Below are 20,587 nucleotides of genomic sequence, written 5' to 3' on the forward strand. Positions count from 1 at the left end.
CAGCACAGTGACTATAACAGATTCAACAGTCAAATCAGCAACACTAATACTGGATAACTAGAAGCTATGCTGAGGTCATCATCATTCAATTGCAATTCATGAAAGCATTTTGCTAAGTACAGAAAGTAGGACCAAATATGACACTGGGGCATATTTCATTGGTATTTTTATGGAGTATGGAGCATGGATAAGGATCTCAGTGGGGGAAATTAAATTATGCAATTATCTTCACACTTTAAGGCTATCTCACACATTACACAGCAGCAGTCAATATGGATCTGCAGCCTATCCTGGTATTCTTTTTCAGTGCAGTCCTAGGCAGTTATACTCTTCTAAGTCCACTAATATAAAGGGTTAGAAAGATGCGACTTTGTTTGTAATTGCAGTGTAAAAGATGTAGTGTGCAGTACAGGCCAATGACAGCCATGAAAGCAGCTACAGAACACCAAGCAGTTGTGCAGTACAGCCCTGAAGCTACAAATCTACTCATTAGCCAAAAGCTGTTTCATAAGTAGACCTATGAAGTCTCTGTTGGATTGTAACCTTAGTGATGACAGAGCAGAAGTCCCACAGATACCACATATGATGTCAACTTCGTGCATGTAACCTCTGATACAAGCTGTAATAAATTATGGAACAAGCTTTTGCTTTTTCACTTGTGGAAACTCTCAGTCACCCCTACCCTCTTTAAAAAGAGAAGGGAGGAAATCAGACCCAACGTAACAAGATAGATACAAAGATATTAAAGGTAAAACTAAAAACAACAGAAATAAAACCTCCTCCCTATGAAGCATTGCCTGTAAATGTCTAATCACACTCTGTCTCCATCTAGTCATTCTTGACTCAAGTGTCTAACTTAAGAGGATGGTATGTCAGCGATATGTGTAAAGTGCAGTCTCTGACCTAGAAGTAAATGGATATTCCTACTAAAATATTCAGTAATGGAAGAATGGTTATATCAATAGTCTTCAAATACAATGCATGAGAAACACAACAGTTTAATTTTCACACAACCATTTTCCTGCTTTTCCTTCAGTATGTTTATTACTTTAATATTTCAAATTTGACTGCAAGCTACAGTGGAAAAAAAGCTTTCTGGAAATATTATTATTTCCTAGTACAGGCCCTCTGAATCTTGATCCTGGCAGCTTTATTTCAACCATGGTGCAAACAGCTTGCCCTAAATAATACATTTTAATCATCATCACAACATACTAGAAAGCAACGTAGATCAGTGGGACAGTGCTGCCATAGCTGACACACCAGTAACTAAGCAACCAACCCCCACTGTGGGCCAGCTGAAGCTTCAAATGGTAACCTTGTATAAAAGCATTCTACCCAAAGGATGTCAGTAGGATACTGATTGGCCCGTACTACAAGAAAAACACAACAGCTGTCTGATCTAGAAAATGTCAGGTTTTGCTTTCAGTTTGATACTGTAGAGACTACTGGAAAATCCTCCATCATCCGCATCTGGGATATGGAGAGATATGGAGAGAAGGGCATATTAGATGCTCATTGCTTTAAAATATTTTAATTTTAAAAAGCATTTCTTGCTCTGCACTCCACACAGCAGAATTTATATATCCCTTAACCTCAGTCAATCACATTCTGCTCCATAACCAAATACAAAATGAACAAACAAACAAACAAACCACTGTGGCACCACTTGAATGGTTTACACATTTCAAAAATGCATTTGCTTTATTTTCGTATAGCTATACAAGACCAGCAGAAGGCTATACAAGGCCTGCTCTTGTGGAAAGAATAGCACACACAGAAGAGCACCCAAAATTTTAAAAAATGCTGATTTGTAGGTAGTGATGCACCCAGGAGTCAGGGAGGGGGGGGGCAAGCAGGAAGGAAGAAAGAGGGTAGGTCCGTGTAAAAGCAAATAATAAAAAACGCTTTTCCTATTAAATGATGCCAAAGCTGCACGCCCTTTCCTAAAGGGAAGCAAGAATATTGCAAAGTAAGAAAGGGAAGCAAAATGCTTCATGGGCAGACAATAAGAAGCAAAGCTGCACACCCTTTCTATTGGAGAGCGAGACTATTGCAAGCATTACAAATGGAAGCTAAAGAAGGAAGCAAAATGCTTCATAGGCTCTCGAGAATACTGCAAGCATTATAACTAAGAAATGGAAGCAAAAGGAGGCAGCAGAATGCTTAACGGGCAGTCAGTAAGAGAAAAAGGAAGAAGAAAACTGACGCCGTTTCTCCTCAGAAGGCCTCACTATATAAGCCATGGCCACTGCAACCCCCACCCCGAAACACCCAAAGTCTTTCCAGGGGTTCTGCAATTCAGTGGATTCTCTAATAGGTTCTGAGGCTCGACAAAAGGACTCCCAGATGCCTTAGCAGCACCATTGCTGGCGCCAACCTGAGCGCTGCCACAGCGGGGTCCGCCCACTTGGCCACTCGGTGTCAGTCACCTGTGGTCTCAGGTTGACGCCCGAGGCGGGGGAGCGCGCGAGAAAGAGCGTTCCAGGTGGGCGACGCGGCCCTTGAAGGGGGCGTGGCCAGCCCCTGTCATTTACCTGCTCATTGAACCGGCTCAGGACCCGCTCAGCCTCTTCCCGCCCTCGAACCGCCGCCAGCGCGGCTTCCAACGCCATTCTGAGCGAGGCGCGGGAAGGCGGATCCCCGCCGGTGTGCGGTAAGGTCCACTCTAACGGTAACGATCACCAACCACCCGGCTACTCCTTTCCTCCGACCCCTCTACCTTTCACCTCGAATGACGCCACGGCGGGCCCAGTAACCAGGCCCCACCCCCGACATGCCTATTCCCATTGGCTGGCCGGAGGTTGACGAAGAGGGTATGTCGTTCCCATTGGTTTGGTTCTATTTACCTCAGGCGGGCGTCGCGGGAGAAATAGGCGTGGTGGCTTGAAGGAAGACCACATTTCCCAGTTGAGTTATGACTCGCTTCTGTGCGTTGAGGAACGCTTTGCTACGCGCAATGCAGTTTGGGGGCTGTAGTCTTTCTGCGAATCGGGGCGGTCTCCCTGTTTAATTATTTTGGCCAGCTAGAATGTTGGTCTGGGCGTTCTTGCCAGGGCTCCTTCATGGAAGATGGGAAAGGAAATTGTCGCATGGGGTTGTTGTAGTCAGTGGAAGTGGGGAGCCCCAGACAACAACAATTTATTTGCATGTTGCCTTCTCCCTGCTAAAGTAGGGCTTAGGGCGGCTAAGAACAGCATAACACACACAAGACAATAATGTCATATAGAACATAAAACACAGGATTAATACTTTAAAAATGCAGGAAAATACAACAATTCAAATACGGCTCCTACTAATGTAATCCAACAACTGGATCTATTATTATTATTATTATTATTATTATTATTATTATTATTATTATTATTATTATTATTATTATTATTCGACTTGATAGACTGCTTCTATTGTTCTAGACTTTTGACAGTGCCACATTGCAGCCTCATATGGATCTCATTTGCAGGAGTACTGCAAACAAGAAAAAGGATGTGACTTGAAAGACATCTCATGAAAGGAATGGCACAACAACACCTTTTCTATGACTCCTCTGGACTCCATACACAGTGTAGGAACCATAATTTTCTTTAATGAACCATCAACATTTTCTAAGGAGAAAGCAGGGGGTATTAGCTGGCAAGGCTAAAGCAGTAGTTACATTGGTTGTAGGGAAATTCTGTATTATACGACTCTCTTAATTATTATTTTGAAGCTTTGATATTGCAGAACTCGAGTCTAGTTATTGGGATAGCACTATAGTTTTGGATCACTGCCTCCTTGTGGCCCTGTCGGTGACAGGTTGTTATTGATAGAGAAAATATTTCTTTTTCAGGACTAACAGTATATTACTTATACAATATTTATGCGTTACTTCAGAGTTAAAGGGGGGGATGAACACAAAGATATACTGCCATATAGGGTATAATACTAAAATGCTTTTACTAACCAAGAAAAGATAGCTATTTCAGCATAAATAACATATATATATTCACATATTATGTAACTGGATAATACAGTATTTGAAGAACTAATAACCGGTGATGCAGTTATGAATTACCTTAAATCCATGAAAAGTAAGAGTGCTGCTTGGCCAGATGGAATACAAATTGAATGTATGAGAAAAATGGATCCTGAAGGAAAGACTTTAGATGAACTATTTACTGTCTGGTACTTTACAGGAATCATTCCACCTCCTGTTAAAGTATGTCATTCTAACTTGATTTCTAAAACTGAAGATGAAGAAAAATGTAAAGATATTAACAACTGGAGACGACTAACAATAACTTCAGCTGTGTTTCAACTCTTCTCAGAAATAATTACAGCCAGATTACAAAATGCTTGTCCCATATATCCAAGACAAAGAGGCTTCATTCCTTCGTCTGGCTGCTCAGATAACATAGAGGCATTAAGAGATTTGATTAAAAATGCTAAAGAATCTCACAACAACTTAGGGGTGGTCTTTGTTGATAATGCCATTATGAGAGGCCTCTCATTCATATATTTTTTGGATCCTTCAAAACAGAAGACTTGACTATCACATCATTAAACTGATTACTAGCTTTCTTAAAGGTGCCACAACCACTTTTCAATCTGGAGCTGAATCAACAAAGCATATCAAACTATTGTCAGTAGTCAAACAAGGTGATCAGTGTCACCAATACTTTTCAATATAGCCATGAATCCTATAATCACAAAACTAGGCAAGCTTAAAGGGGCTCTGTACTTGGCTCAACTACCCTCTCAATCATGGCCTTTGCTGATGATTTAGCCACAATCTTTCGAAACTGGATTACTATGAAGAAGAAGAATTGGATTTATATCCCCCTTTCTCTCCTGTAAGGAGACTTAAAGAGGCTTACAAACTCCTTTCCCTTCCCCCTCACAACAAACACCCTGTGAGATAGGTGGGGCTGAGAGAGCTCTGAAGAACTGTGACTAGCCCAAGGTCACCCAGCTGGCATGGAGTGTACAAACTAATCTAGTTTACCAGATAACCTCAAGTGGCAGAGCAGGGAATCAAACCCGGTTCTCCAGATTAGAATGCACCTGCTCTTAACCACTACACCACGCTGGCTCTGCAACAAAACCTTGAATTAGTCTGAGCTTTTTGTCATGTTTCAGGCTTACAAATACAAACAAATGCTATGAATTCTTTATTGAACCTTTTAACAAACCATATGTTGTAAATCATTGTCCCATCTGGAAAATTGGTCAAGAAGAATTGCAATTCCTTCAGTTTGGAGATATGGGTCAAAGTTGACCCATGGAGAGGAATTTCAAAGATAAATTCTGAATGATAAACTGAATGATTGGCTTTGTAAAACTAAAAAAGCTGCTCTTAAACTAAGTCAGCGTCTTTAACTTGTCACTGTTATACCCCGTATATTATAAGCTGCTGATTTAATGGCCATTGGCAAAATGTTTCTTTCCGCTTTTGAAGTAAGATAGAGGGAAACCTAAGAAAGTCTGCAAGTATTACATGTATTACTTTGATTGGAAATAGACTTGTTGATGAATATACTGATCTTTTAATTATAATCTGTTGAAATTGCTACTGTTTGTTCAAGAAGTCCCTGTGCTTAAAATGCTAAAAACTTTAGACAGCCTGTTTCTACTGAAGTGCTAACACTTTATTAGCAACTCTCCGAATTAAGATTAAATTATTTTAAATCATAACTAGTAAGAGCATACTAACAGCCAGCCAATCTGCAGGTAGCAGAAAGTAAGGCAGGGAGGTCTCTTTCGTTGGTCTTCTTGAATCGTGTGTATTTTTTGCCTTTGGTGCTACTCTCTTCAAACATTTCATTTGACAAAGACAGGTGGTTTGTAAGTAAAAACCATTATCTGTCTCTGGATAACTGTTCATTCTAGCCAGTGAAGATAAAATAAGTAATGACAGACATTGTTGTAAGCTGACTAAAGCACCTTGATGCCTGATCTCTCTCTGGGGTATGATGTTCAGGAATAGAAAAAACACAAATAATTGGGTTCTAGGGTGTTGTGTGGTTTCCGGGCTGTATGGCTGTATTCGAGTAGCATTTTCTCCTGACGTTTTGCCTGCATCTGTGGCTGGCATCTTCAGAAGATATGATGGTAGTAAAGCAAGTGGAGTATATATACCTGTGGAATGTCCAGGGTGGGCCTGTTAACAAGTGTAAAGGGTGCAGTTAGCAAGCTTGATTTGCATGTGTTGAATGGGATCAAGCTTGCTAATTGCCCCCTTTACGCAGCCCTGTTTTAGTTCTGTCCGGAAGATATGATTTTAGTGCTGCCCTATCTTTTTGCTAAATGTACTACGAAATAGCATCAGTCTCTACTGCTCTTCTCCACAAGAAATCAACCCAGGTAAGTTCTAATCCCTGCAACTTGTCACTTATCAGGAGTATGTGGTGCTGTGTTTTCTCAATAGCAAGTCCCAGTGAGTTTAGATCTCCCACCCAGTGGCGTAGTGCCAAGGGCAGTGGTGGGATTCAGATAATTTAACAACTGGTTCCAGTGGTGGGATTCAAAGAATTTATCAACTGGTTGTTTACAAGCACCATTTTAACAATCGGTTCTGCCGAAGTGGTGCGAACCTGCTGGATCCCACCACTGGCCAAGGGGGCGGGGAGGATGTGATGCACTGGGCGTGTGCCAGTGTGTGGGCGTGGTGTGGGGATGGCAGGGGCATGGGGTGCACGCGTGCCCTGGGTGCAGTTCCCCTCGCTTTGGCCCTGCCCTTTCCCCATTATGACTGGACCTGGGGTCTCTGAAAAACATAGCAACTACCGGTATTTTCTTCATCAAACAGGGGTGGCACCAATTGACCAAAAACTTCATATGCCAAGAGCTATTGCTTTCCTCTGTGTCCCATCTGGTTTTTAAAACATCACTTTTCAGTTTCTTAAATATTCTGGGAACTCTGCTTGAACTATCCAAGAACTGTCCATTGTATCCAAAAGAAGTATGGGAACAAATGACAAGATGCTTTCTGAATGTAGAAAGAATTTGATTTCTGAAAGCTGAAAATTTCAAAGCTGAGGCTTCATTTCAAAGAAAATGGAGCCTTGATGGGAGTCCATGAGAAGACACTTATTCAAAAGCAACTCCTTCCATTGCTCTGGGAGGGACTCAACTCACTTAGTAAGCTTGAAGAGCTTATTCATTTCTCTCTCTCTGATGTCTGACTGCATGACTGAACACACCTTGAGGTCACAATGCTGGGAAACTACCACTGAAGAGAGGGCTGAAACCTCTTTCTGGAACAACCAAAATGCTGAGCTAATGAATCTAAATTTAAAATATAAATAAAATCTAATGGAGGGAAATTCTGGTGATACTTTAAAAGCTGACCCACAGCGCAGTGGTTTCAAATGGACTGGTCTTTCTTCAGTCTGTTGAATAGGTTGCTGACTTGGCTGGCAAGCATTCATCAGTGGGACATTTAGTTCACACCTTAGGTAGCAAGAAAAAAAAATTAAAGATTGGAGCCTGAATGAAAGAAAGGAGCAGAATAAATTACATCTTTGCTCAAAGTTCTGACAAGTCTTTTCAGATGTACATACCATGAGCTTTCCCCCTATTAGCTTGTTTTATCTAAACCTCTTAAAACAGTGCCTGCCTCAGAATTTCATGGCTTTTGGGGTCAATCACAACAGAATTGCTGGATCGGGGAAGGTCAGAGGCCATTTTTGTCAAAGGATAGTGACCCTAGAAGCAAGAGGTAGCCTGACAAAAAATGGGATTCATTTGAGTGAGTGTAGTTCTCACTTCTCTGCCCCTGCTGAGTCTCTCTCTCTTTTTTCCCAGGAAGGTAATGAAAATCCTTCAGAATTGCAGTCTTTTGTGTAAATGTCTCTGCCTTCATACAGTAATGGAATCACATTCTAACGCAGTTGTTTATACATAGCTGTACAAGAAAGAAAGACAATAATTTTACAGGTTTTCATTCAACTAAAACTACTGAGGCTGTGCTCATGTAGATTCTAGCTGTGTGTATGCCAGATTTAACATCGCAGGATACTTTTAGTATGGTTCTGTGTGTGTTTTTGCTTGTTAGGAAGTGTATTGGAAACTAAGAAGGCCTCCACGTAGAAGTAATCCTCAGCGCCAATATTTAACAGAGGAAGGAATTAGCTATCTTATACTTTTAAAAGACATGTTTTTTAAACCTGTGCTGTTAACTGCATGTACATTTGAATTAACGTTCATTATATAATTAATCAAAATTTATTGCTGCTATTCATGATACTTTATTACTTAATTTTCTTGAAGTTAGCTAAAATCTGCCAGCAAAAACACTAGTAACAAACCCTCAGAAATATGACTTGGGTAGAGGGAAGAATGAGGAGGAAACAACCACCATACATTTAAGACTGGAAAACTGCTTAGAACTTCTCTAATATTAATTGCTCATCCTAAATTAATGTTCTTCTTAAGGATTTTTTTTTTGCTCCATTGCATGTTTTAGCTAATTGTGTGAGTTTAATCCCTTTATTCTGTCTAATCTGGGGCCAAAATAGACATGATTCTGTACAATCCATGAAGTGCCCATCCCACTGCGAAAAATGGGACCTGCACAGAACCCTGATTTGGCTTGGGGTTGTGATGCATGGGAATGAGGTTAATCCACCGCCATAGTTTGCCCTCGACCCCACCCCAGCTGTCATTGTTTGCACTAGAAGGATAAAAAAAAATCAAGCATTTTATTCCCGCCCCCCCTCTACAGGTCTAATAACAGGTTCAGGTTGGTTTCAGGTGGCAAAACAACATAGGGGAGGAAATGGCTTTAAAATCCCTCTGCCTTTGCATCACAGCCCCAATCCAAACTGCCCTGAACTCCAGGGAGCAAGGGTGAAAGGGCAATATAATAAAGCATTCAGGGAAAGAGGTAATCAAGGAAGGTAAAGTGTCCCCTCCCCCCCCCCCCCCACATTCTTATGTCTGTATACGACTCAGGCAGATCTGGTTTAAACTAGGGTTGCAGGCAGTGGTGGGATCCAAAAATTTTAGTAACAGGTTCCCATGGTGGTGGGATTCAAACTGTGGCATAGCACCAATGGGGCTGGGCATGGCATGACGGGGGCGGGGGTGGGCATTCCGGGGGCGGGGCATTCCTGGGCAGGGTTGTGGCAAAGACGCAGCTGCTGCGCCGGTCCTTGGGCAGGGAACGAATGCACTCAGGCGCAAGCTGCCACGCACGCCGGTGCACCTCCTGCTAGACTCCTTCAAGTTCTGCGCACTACTGCTGAGAGGAAGGGTGTAACTAAGGCAAAAATCACGTGGCAAAATCACCAATTAGTAACCCCCTCTCGGCACACACAAATAATTAGTAACCTACTCTCTGGAACCTATGAGAACCTGTTGGATCCCACCTCTGGTTGCAGGCCTAAGCAGCTGAGCACTGGGTGGGGTGATGACCTGTAGGGTAGCCATCATTGATGATATGATGTCACTTCAGGGAAAACCCGAACGGACATGCCATTACACCTCTCTCTAGAAATCAGCAAAGTTGCAGTGCTGACAATTCATAGAGAACTGACCATTTCCTTGGAAGTTACATGAGTCTTTCTGGGAATTGCTGAAAACGCCATGACTTTACAACAGAGTTTCCATTAAGTCCTAAACCTGGAAGTGATATCACACCATACTGATGGCAATCAATTTTTTTCTTTCTCCCATCAGTTTAGCAACTGGCCGGTAGGCACTGATCAACCTTACTTTAAACAAACCGTTACAGTTATTATTCCAGGCACTACAGTGTTTTCCAGATGGGGACAATACAGCACAGAGGCTATAGGACATCCACATGGATGTGATGCCTGCCCTAGTCCCCAGGCAGCAGCCAACCTCACCCCCTACTCATCATCAGGGCATTTTGTGAAAAAAAAATCGGATTTCAATATATTGATATGTCATAACAATTTTTATAACAGTTCTCTGAATTTTCATTTTGGAATATTTAAACACCTTTACCGCCCTATGTCTTTCTGTCTCCATAACAAAAAGTGCTAGAGACCTTTTTAACAATAAACGCTAGAAATAATGCTATTCAATTGCTGATGTTAAAAAAAAAAACCTAAAAAGGGGAAAGGACTGCTGTAAGGGAAATGGCTACCATATGAAAGGGAGCGAGAAAACCTGAACTTTCCCACCTACGAGGTAGCTTTCAGTCATTACCAAAATCTTTCCCAAAACTTCACAGCAAAGCAGATTTAGGAAAGGCCTGGGAAAAGCCAGAGAAACCTTGGAGGTGCATAAATGTACCTATGATGCTGTAGAAAAGCAAGCGAACACCTGCTTCCCAATGGCATTGAACCCAGGGCAAACAGCCTGTGTGGAAACGGCCTATACCAATGTGTCCCAAGCTCCTGATGACAGCCGAAGTGTACTTTTTTCTGAATTAAAATTGAATCAAATCTTCAATTTATAAAGTGAGGACAGCACTCCATGCCCTGTGTTTCTGCATGAGTGCTTGATCTGCACATACCTCCTCTGGCGGCAGGTAAATCTGCTCCCAGCGGAGGCTGTTTGAAAGCAGACAAAGCTAGAGCAGTAAATCATGCAGAAAACAGCAGGTAGCCTCGTTTTAGGGAACTGGAACTCAGAAGCAGCTTTTAAAAAATTCTCATAGTATTCTAGCAAACTTTAGGCTGGAATTCAGGAATGATATTAGACTCAGCAGGTGTAATATCCACATATGATTCAATCTGATTTCATATCAATTTAGCTAAGACTCTTGATTTCAATTTTTTATTTAAGTGAGAAAGTCCTTCATATATCTTGGGTGACTGTACAAATAACACAGTTCCATTTTAGCCATTAACACGGTTATCACCACCGTCGAGTGCTACCAAATATTTTATTTACAGAACAATTAATAAAATGCCTGATGTCATATTACCATGTCATTATTTCTTACCCATAGGGTAATAAGTCCATCATAATTGCTTGGTGCTTTTTTATTATACAGAAACTGAACAAACAAACAAAAACCCATCCTATGTTAATAATTTTCTACCAAAAAAAAATTCACAAAGAGCTATGCATCTGACCAAAAATACCACTGGAAAAGTCTCCCAAAAATACAATACATTTCTTCCCACACGTACATTACACAAAATAGATCCAAAGGCACAGCTTTCAGTTTTATGCATGGAATTATCCTAGCAAAGGACCAGATGATCATTTTTCGTATCAAGCTATACATCTAACAGGAGAACTTAATATATATATTTTTTGCATTGTAACCCTTGTTATAGTCCTTTCACTGTAGAAGATTTAACATGTCAACAATGGATACAATCCAACTTTTTTCACACAGAGACGGGTAAAGTGCTACCCCATAAGAGGCTGCATGGATCTTGTCCCTGCTGCATGGGGCCAGTTATGCTTCAGCTTACCAAGATCACCAGGGTTAGACTGCTCCTTCTAACATAGGTTTCTTCTGCACCTCCATATAAGCATCCAGCAGCTTGCTCTTCTCTAGCTCCCAATGTACAGGCAATGTAATTGCACACAGGGACTTGGAAAAGCAGTGCGATCACACCTGGGGAAGGATAAGCTGTTGGATATTCTTTGAAGAGGTATGGAAGGATGTCCCTTTAGAATCAATAGCCTGGATGATACTGCATGTCCAAGTAGCGTGCTGTAGCCGCTCTAGAGGAAAGGCCTATTCTGGCTCCACTTGAGTAGAAAATAAAGGATTGCATTATCTATTATCATAGATCCACAACCTTTAATAACTATATAGCTGTATGAATGCAAATAATATAACAGCCAATGAAGCAGCGTGTCATTTTATGCTACATGTCTTCCCTTGAGAAAGGAACACTTATCAATAAAAAGGTGCGTGGTGATACAAAGTTATGTGTAAAATGAAGCCTATGATACGATCGCATGTCTCGAGGAGAAGACGATGATAACCAAGCAAAAGCATCTTCAAGGAGCTACAGGAATAGTTAAAGAATGCAAAGGAGAACTGTGTTGCTTCATTTGCCTTCAGTTAAAAATAGGGACTGAATTTCTTCCCTCAGCTCATAACCCAAAAGACCATTTAGGATTTTTCAAATAAAAACATACTAAAACTAGCATACCATGTGACCAAATTCAAAGAACGAGAAAGGGAAATGAAAGTCTGCTATCTTTTTGCTTTCCAAAAACTGTTCTGAGCTAAACAAGCAGGCATTTGACTGGATCAGCTCACATTGATTAGTGACGTAGTGAATGGATTGCTTTTTCATGCATTATATGGCTTGGCTTGACTTGTGTTGTTTCATTTTGTGAATATGCAGGGATCCCAGATGATTTTCAAATGTTCTTGGTTTGGGGTATGCCATTGTTAGAACTTTGTGTACTTTGTACTAAAAAATATCAAAATTCCGGGCCAAGAATTCTGCAATTGGGACTCATGTAAATTACGAATATTCTGAATATTCTGAATATTAATAATACCTAGTGTTTATATAATGAAGTATTCAAGCAATTAACATTCACAGCAGTCCTTACAAACAGCAAATAATGTCAGTATGAGGATGTGCTTGCTATACCCTGTTCAGAATAAAGATAGCAAGAGATTTGTGAATTTATCCGCCATTTCCTGGACCGTCTTTGTTGTAGAATGCTCTGCTTGGGTTCTAATGCCTTTGCGGGATAAAACTAGGTAGGCACTAGGACCCAAGTGGAGCATTCTAGAACAAAGACGATCCAGGAAATGGTGGATGAATTCACAACTCTCCTGTCAACTTTATCCTGATCAGCTTATAATAGCTTGCCTAAATACCATGTGGGTATTTATTATGTGGGTTTTTTAAGAGTTGGATTTGGGTTTCCTGTCTCCAACTTGGGTTGCCTGCAGCCACAAAGCAACTTTGAGGAATATATTTTTAAAAACGAAAGAAAACACTGGTTGTTGTGGGTTTTCCAGGTCTGTGTGGCCATGGTCTGGTAGATCTACCAGATCATGGCCACACAGCCCAGAAAACCCACAACAACCAGTTGAATCCGGCCATGAAAGCCTTCGACAATACAAAAGAAAACACATTTGGGCTTGGATAACCACTATAGGGAGAGAAAGGTTTCCTGCCTTCTCTCTCCCACAAGCCATTTCCCCACATTGAAATACCACCCAAAGTGCTATTTTAGCATGAAAAATAGATTTGGGGGCAAGAGCCCTTCCTTTTCCTGGAATTGAGATCCAAACCCAAATGGGCTATCCTTTATTTTTTTTAAAGCCATTTCACACAGCTGCTGTGAGGCTGTGGGAAACCTGAGCTGGGTGCAGGGAACCCTGACCAACTCTTTAAAAACCTGAACATCTGGTTTGGTCCCAACTCCTGGCTTAAACGATACATTTGACCACATTTCCAGTTGATGATGCATTGTATGGGATGTGCTTGCTAAAGATGCCACTCACTACAGACAATAATATGCATTGCTTTGTGTAAGAGATTTTTTAAAACACTTACATTATAATGTATTTTACCCTTCTCCTCCCTAAGCATTCAAGGTTTATATCCCGTGAGACATTGCTAGCTTTCTCATGGAAGCTGTATGCAAAGCCAGAACTTTGGAGAACCAAAAGGACACCATCTCCAGTCTTTCAGACATTTGGAATCAGAGCACAATGGCTAATACATCCTCACCACTATTAGCATAATGCAAGAGGCTAAAAGGCTAAAAAAGATTATGTCAAATTATTATAGAGTTTTTGAGGTGGATTTATGAAATAGCAAGCTAACTCAGCACCCTAAGTGAATCTGATAAGCTGTACAAATAAATATGTCACATGAAAACAGAAAATATGTCCATGGTAAGTGTATTGTTTAGACCAAGTCTAGCACTATTTCAGGACAAAGTACACATAACCTATGTGTCAGAATGTGGATTTTACATGCTATACAATTGGGCTGGGGAATTGACTTAGTTATGGCACTGGTACTTTCCTTGCTTTATCTATACTCTCCCCCTCAAACTGCATCACCCCAGCTATTTTTCTCCTGGGGCAAAAATCCCCCACACAAACACACACTTTACAGAAAGACAAGTCATTTCTGGCACATTGTGTCTGCTGTAATGACCTCTACCTCTCACTGAATTCAGAGCTGATATTTTGTCCAAGGTCCTTCCAATTCACAGTCCTTTCCAACACTACATTATATTAGCTGCTGGTTACGGTGAATAGCAAAACATTTTACAAGTTGTTGAAGCCCTGTTCTGTAGCCATGGGGAATTCTCTTCCCTGCCTCTGTGACTTCACTATCATGCCCCACACACTTCTTGACCCACCTTCCTAGCTGTGAGGGCTAGACACTGTTTAAAAAGGTAAGGTGAAGTTTCCAGGATACTGAACTCTAGACTTGCATACTAATTTGTGAATTACGTGGTATAATTTTGGAATCATAAACACTATAAACTGGGAAAGGAAAGTAATCTTTGGGGTCGTGTGGTCTGACGTGCAGTAGCGAGTGGAGGATTGCACCTTGACATGTTTTCCCTTGAAAAGATCTGTTCAAATGTAATGGTGATGATGATTAGCGGGAGGGCACCTAACTTAGTCCTAGGCCAATCTCATGAAATCTTAAAGAAACACAAAAAATAAAAAGGCACACTTTGGCCTATACAACAATGCTTTATAGCAGCAGTAAAACTTTGCTTGGTTGACAGAACCATCACACTGGTGTATAATGTGCTTATAGTTATTGTCCATGATCTTTTCCATTTTCCTGTTTGTTAAAAATGCCCTCTTAAAAGTTCAAATCATCTGCACTTATCCAGGCATAAAAGTTTTTGTGTCTTTATTAAATATATATGGTTGATACTACAACTGATCGTTTTCACTTTGCCCATCCAGTGGTGGCTTCCCCATTGATGTAGGCAAAGCCAGGAAAGTGTTGCATGTGCTCATATTCGGAATTTCTCCGTGTGGTCAATGGTGTGTACATATCACCGGAATTCCCATATCTTGTGGAGTGCATGGGTGGGCTTGAGTAGCAAGCGTTTGCTGAAGGTACTTCTGCCCAGCGAGGAGCTACTGGAGTTGGATGCAGTCTTGGGGTGCTGCTCATCAAGCAGGGCTCCATCCGTGATGATGGACTATTGAAAGGATACTAGGAAATAAAAAGACATTGTGATAATGTTAGGGACGTGCACAGAGGGGCATACCCTAAGGCAGCGGTTCTCAACCTGTGGGTCGCGACCCCTTTGGGGGTCGAACGACCCTTTCACAGGGGTCGCCTAAGACTCTCTGCATCAGTGTTCTCCATCCGTAAAATGGATAAATGTTAGGGTTGGGGTCACCACAACATGAGGAACTGTATTAAAGGGTCGCGGCATTCGGAAGGTTGAGAACCACTGCCCTAAGGGAAAGGCAGATTGCATTTTATATTGTCAAAATTAAAACAGAGATTCTCAAAGTCTGTCAGAATTAGACCATTTATTAAAGTATCTGCTTTTTGATTAAACCCTACACTGGCATACATATAAAAACAAACAATACAAAGAACAGAAGAAACAATGTTCAATTAATATTGAAATGCCAACAGAATGTAATAAAAATACCAGGCTGATTTCATAATGTCAATATAGTAAAAATGAATTATTGCATGGACGCAGACTGTCTGCACTTTGTAAAACAATTATTTTATACTGGTTCTGGTGGGTTTCCCGGGCTGTATGGCCATGGTCTGGTGGATTTTGTTCCTAACGTTTCGCCTGCATCTGTGGCTGGCATTTTCAGAAGTGTATCACAGAGAAAAGTCTGTTTCACATTTTATTTTATAGTTATTGAGTGTTCCTTTTTGGGGACAGTACAGTGGAGTTGAGAAGATGAACAGTGACCCACAAGTGCAGGTAGAGTTCCATTGTTTTTCTCCATTGTATTTCAAGACATTTTTGAATATAGGGGGAAATTCTAGTTGTGTCCCCGATAATGATTTCCTCAACTGTCTTTTCTGTTCCTTCAAGATGCCCCAAACAAGCCAAGATGGCTGCATGTCTCATAGTAGGTGGGGCTAGCTGTGGTTGCCAGACGGGATATAAGGCTTCTTGCCTTTATCAAAAGATGAAGGCTGCAAGCAGGTGGTAATATTTTAAAGTCATGAGTATTCTGTGCCCCCACCCTTTTGCTCAAACAAAATGGATGGGAATAGTTCGAGGATGGGGTCTCCTGCCAAAATTCCCCCTCCCAGTCAGAATTCCAGGGGAAGGGCTAGGTTAGCATGGGGGATGGGGTGGGGTGGATTTGGTAGTACATTAACTGGCTTCAAAGCACTGTGAATCATGAACCTATTTGGAATGTTTGGTACTTCTGGTTTTATGCCTAATAAAGGTTTTTGGATTGGATTGGATTGGATTGAATCATGAATCCATAAAATTAAATTCTGGAATAATTTGTCCCCCATGTTGGATTTGTCTAAGCCACTATATGACTTAAAAATAATTTGTCTAAGCTTTTAACTCTAAGAAACAATAGTCTGCCCAAAGAATGGCTGTTTTAAAGGACAGACATAAGCATTCAATAGAGCAGATTGTGTGTACGGCTGACTGAATAGCAGTCAAAAGCCACAGCTAGTCAAATTTCCAGAAAAGATGCTGGGAGATTCATGATGGGCCATCGAATATGTTTTTATTAGTAAATAGCAGCTATTGGGTCCCTAATTCAGATGGGGACGGCAACAAAGAGGAATTTAATATTTTCCCTTTCCTGTGCCATTGTCCTGACCTCAAATTCCTCCAATAGCTTGAGCCACTTTTAGGGTTCCCAACCTCCCGGTGGTAGCTAGAGATCTCCCACCGTTACAAGGTGACAGAGATCAGCTGATCTGGAGAAATAGGCTACTTTGGAAAGTGGAATTTATAGTATACCCCATCCCCAAACTCTGTCCTTCCCAAAGCTTCAGGTATTTCCTGATCCCGAGCTGGCAACTGTAGTCACTTTGAGGATGGGAAACATCACAGGGAGAAAGGTTTAACCCACCCCCACCCCCACCCCCACCCCAAATTTACCTATAACATCCCCAGGAGATTTACTCACAGATCTCCTAAGATCTTTTCTAATTTGGCATTCACTCAAGCAACAATTCCTAAGTTTTTCAGATGATCTTTAGTCCTTTCAAGTACATATTTATGTTAGTTTCCCCACCACACATGCACACTGTTTCACCAGTGACAACTCACAGTGCTCAAGCTTGTCAAGCAATCCTTAGAAAGCCTGAATAATATCAAATGTTTAAAAGTGGAGTTATGAAGTGGTGTGGGAAAGGCATTTTGCCCAAGCTCAGGTCATTGTTATTTAGCATTATGTTTCAAGCTCTAGCACTGGAGACAGATTCTGGGACCACACTAAAATAAGCCAAGCTCTCTCTCATACACACCTATTCCTTCCTGCCTCATTTCTTACATATTTTCCCTAAATCTGAGAGGTAAGGGTAATCTGGTTTTTGGAACATGATTGATAGCAGAGTCAGTCATAACTGAAGCTGGGAAAAGAACCAGACAGGCAAGGATCTGACTCCCCGCTGAAAGCCCTGATTTTTTTTCCACTTATGCATCAATCAGAATAATCCACAACCCAATTAACTCTGATTTGCCATCATTTAAGCCAGTGCATTTCCACTTAGGTCAACAACAGGACTGACTCTGACAACAGAAAATAATAGGAGCTATGGTACTATTCTCAATAATCACAGTGTCAGGAGACCCTAAAAAGCATTATGATGGATCTTCCAAGGCATATGCATAGGCACACCTGAATACACAAAGCTGTCCTACACTGAATCAGACCCTTCACCCATCATGATAAATACTGTTTACACAGAGTGGCAGTGGTTCTTCGGGGTCTCAGGTGGAGATCTTTCAAATCACCTACTTTCTGGACCTTATCGCTGGATATGTTGGAGATTGAACCTGGGACCTTCTGCATCCCAAGGAGATGCTCTACAGCTGAGCCACAGCCCCTTTCCAACGTTATGTTGGCATCTTTTTAGCTTTTCACTGTATAATGCATTGGTCCATTGTTAGTTACTGTCAACAATATGATGCAGCATATACCAGCACAAACTGAAGTGCACTATTACAGCCCAATCTCGGGGAGGGGGTGGAATCAGCTTTTGGGGGGCACTTACATCAGCAGGGAGGACAAATAGGGAGACAGGCTGGCACCACAGTGCTTCATGGTGCCCGACCCAGAAGCGAGCTCCACCCTCAGAGCTGCAGCAGCCTAAACCTGGCCATTGGTGCAGCTGGAGGTGGGCTAAGGGTGTTTCTGGGGGTGGAGCAAACCTTAGTTGGCTTCCAATGGGCTTTTGGCCTGGGATCACGCCTGGTGCAGAAGTCACACTTATGCCACCCAAAAGGGTGGTGTAAGTCTGTTTTGCCCTATGGAAGGCTTTCGGGCAGTTGGGGGTTTTCTGGCATTTGCTGCCTTCCCATGCTGCCTGGGAGCCCTCTGGAGGTGGCGTGGCAGTGGCACCATCCCTGGCTGCTGGAGCTCTCTGAATTGGGCTGTTAAGGGTGTGACGGCCCAAGAAGAAAAGCCTAGAAAAGAACAAGAAAAAACAGACACCCCCCCTCACCACCACTTTTTTCATTTTCCCAATGGAAAATTTTTTGAAAGATGGAAATATTTTCTCTTTTAGAATGAGTTAAATGCTTTTAAAGCCAAGGTGATTATGCTGTACAGCCTTAAAATCCAAGACACTTCTAGAAGGATACCTAATCCTCATGAGGGGACCATGCCGAGCTTTCATTGGTTCTCAACAGTTATATGCCTTCTGTTGTCCTTCTTCCATCTCCTTGAAACCACTGTGACACATTTACCTACAAATTGGGTAAAAAGTGGCTTACTGGTTTACCTTGCAGGAGGGAGGGAAAAAAAAGATCAAAACATATAGCCCAATCTGAGGGGGGGGGGGGATCTGCCTATTGAGATGGCTCAGGGCTGTGCTGGAGGATTTGCCCTCCTCAGGGAACTGGCCTCGGTGGAGGGGGAAATCCACCAACGGGCAGCCCGCAAGGTAGCCAGTTGCAGGATTAAGTCCATAGAACCCAGTGGGGGGCTTTTCGGCAGCGGAGAAGCTTTTTTTGTGTGCCTACCCGTGCCACCAAGAAGCCCTTTGGGAAGTGGCAGGGTGGCGCCACAGTGGTACTGTGTCCTGCCGCCAGGGCTCTGGATTGGGCTGTAAGGAATTTATAACTTTTAAATTCCATAAATATTGCAATTGCATGTGCTAAGCAAGTTATAAACGATGCATTTTATATTGTTAAAGCAGTGGGATTAGTTTAGATTTGATAGGACACATTGGCATATATTCCAATTTTTCTCAAAATTTCCATTGTTTTACAGGAAAAGAACAGGGGGGGAAACTACCCCCCCCCCCCGCTTCAAAATTAATGGACATTCTCTACCCACTACAAATTTAGATTATGAAGAGTGGAAGTACTACAAGACTGATTCTAATCCTTGAATTTAAAGCTCTGCAACCTCGTCAAGTCATCCAAGAAATCCGAGGCAAAGGCAGAAGATGAAGGCCAACGAAGACTATGGAGCCCCAGGCTAGTCCTGACCACCTTCCTTCCTTTGCCTTGACAGCGCCATTTGGCACACAGAAGAACGGGCTCCTTAATGAGCTGCAATGGAGTGTGGATTTGTCTTTCCACTTTTCATTAACATTCCAATGTGAGCATGCCTGACCAGAAAGGAAGGGCTAATAAATGACTGCAAAAGCAAGGGGACAGGGATCCAGTGTGTTGCTTCTCTGTGTGGCCAAATACCCCCAGATGCAGCTGTGTTTATGAATGTGTCATGAATATAAAAAAGAATAATTGCTTGAAAATAATATGGACTCCCAAATATCTACTATTTTCACAATAAAATCTGTGATGGCTGACTCCCCAACATGGAAAAATTTGTAACGATAGGTCAGCTAATTGCAAATGAGTCAGTGACTTCTTTTTCCTTCCAGTGAAGAGACCATTGAGAGACAATATTTTTAAAGTCCGCCTTGGCCCCTGCCTGACTATTAACTCAACCAATGAAGCATCTATTCAGCCTTGTTGGAGTGTCCAAAGCTTCGCCATCTGCGCGGATGCCTGCCCAAGCTGCCTGAATCACCTTTCACACTTTGCATCCGGTTTAATGAAGAGTGCTTAAGCACGCTGATCTCAAAACACTGGGGCCTAGTGATCTTTGCCAGATATAAAGGCGACATTTGTTGGAGAGCCCTTGACAGGAAATTACCATTTTCTGGGTCAACTCACACTTGCCACCACCACTGCTGTTGAAACTTGACATGAAACACTAACTCCTTTAAGTTAGGGTGACTTTAAGCCGATTATTGTTGAGGCTCTTTCTTCAAAAAATTAAAATTAGCTCAGTTTCTTTCCGTTATTATTTTAGAAAATACTATTTTAAGTGTCTCCCCTCAACCAGTGAAGCTCGACTTTCCTCAGAGTCAGGCTGAAGAATAATCTCTTTATTCTTGTTCTTCAGCTTGCTGACTGATTATGCAAAGAGGTGAAAGGTGTCTCTGTTCAAACAGCAAAATATTTTCCTTATGAATGAAGCTCTAACTTTATAGTGCTTTCCCCTCCACTTTAGAAAGCGCACTATAGC

General features: G+C 41.8%; 2 protein-coding genes across 6 annotated transcripts in view; both read right to left on the reverse strand.

Moving 5' to 3' along the window:
* The window catches only part of RIC8B (RIC8 guanine nucleotide exchange factor B), a 38,940-nt gene extending 36,183 nt beyond the window's left edge, over positions 1 to 2,757 (reverse strand). Inside the window, exon 1 of the mRNA XM_048499218.1 lies at positions 2,538 to 2,757. Within this exon, the coding sequence (XP_048355175.1) occupies positions 2,538 to 2,615 (78 nt within the window). The 5' untranslated portion in view covers positions 2,616 to 2,757. The remainder of the gene's footprint in view (positions 1 to 2,537) is intronic.
* Positions 2,758 to 10,714: 7,957 nt separating this feature from the next.
* Positions 10,715 to 20,587, reverse strand: part of RFX4 (regulatory factor X4) — a 97,911-nt gene continuing 88,038 nt past the window's right edge. For all 5 annotated transcript variants that reach the window (XM_048499214.1, XM_048499212.1, XM_048499215.1 and 2 more), the window contains one exon: positions 10,715 to 15,083. In XM_048499214.1, the coding sequence (XP_048355171.1) occupies positions 14,811 to 15,083 (273 nt within the window). In that variant the 3' untranslated portion in view covers positions 10,715 to 14,810. The remainder of the gene's footprint in view (positions 15,084 to 20,587) is intronic.

This window comes from Sphaerodactylus townsendi, linkage group LG06 (assembly GCF_021028975.2).
Source record: "Sphaerodactylus townsendi isolate TG3544 linkage group LG06, MPM_Stown_v2.3, whole genome shotgun sequence".
In the NCBI taxonomy this organism is placed as follows: Eukaryota; Metazoa; Chordata; class Lepidosauria; order Squamata; family Sphaerodactylidae; genus Sphaerodactylus; species Sphaerodactylus townsendi.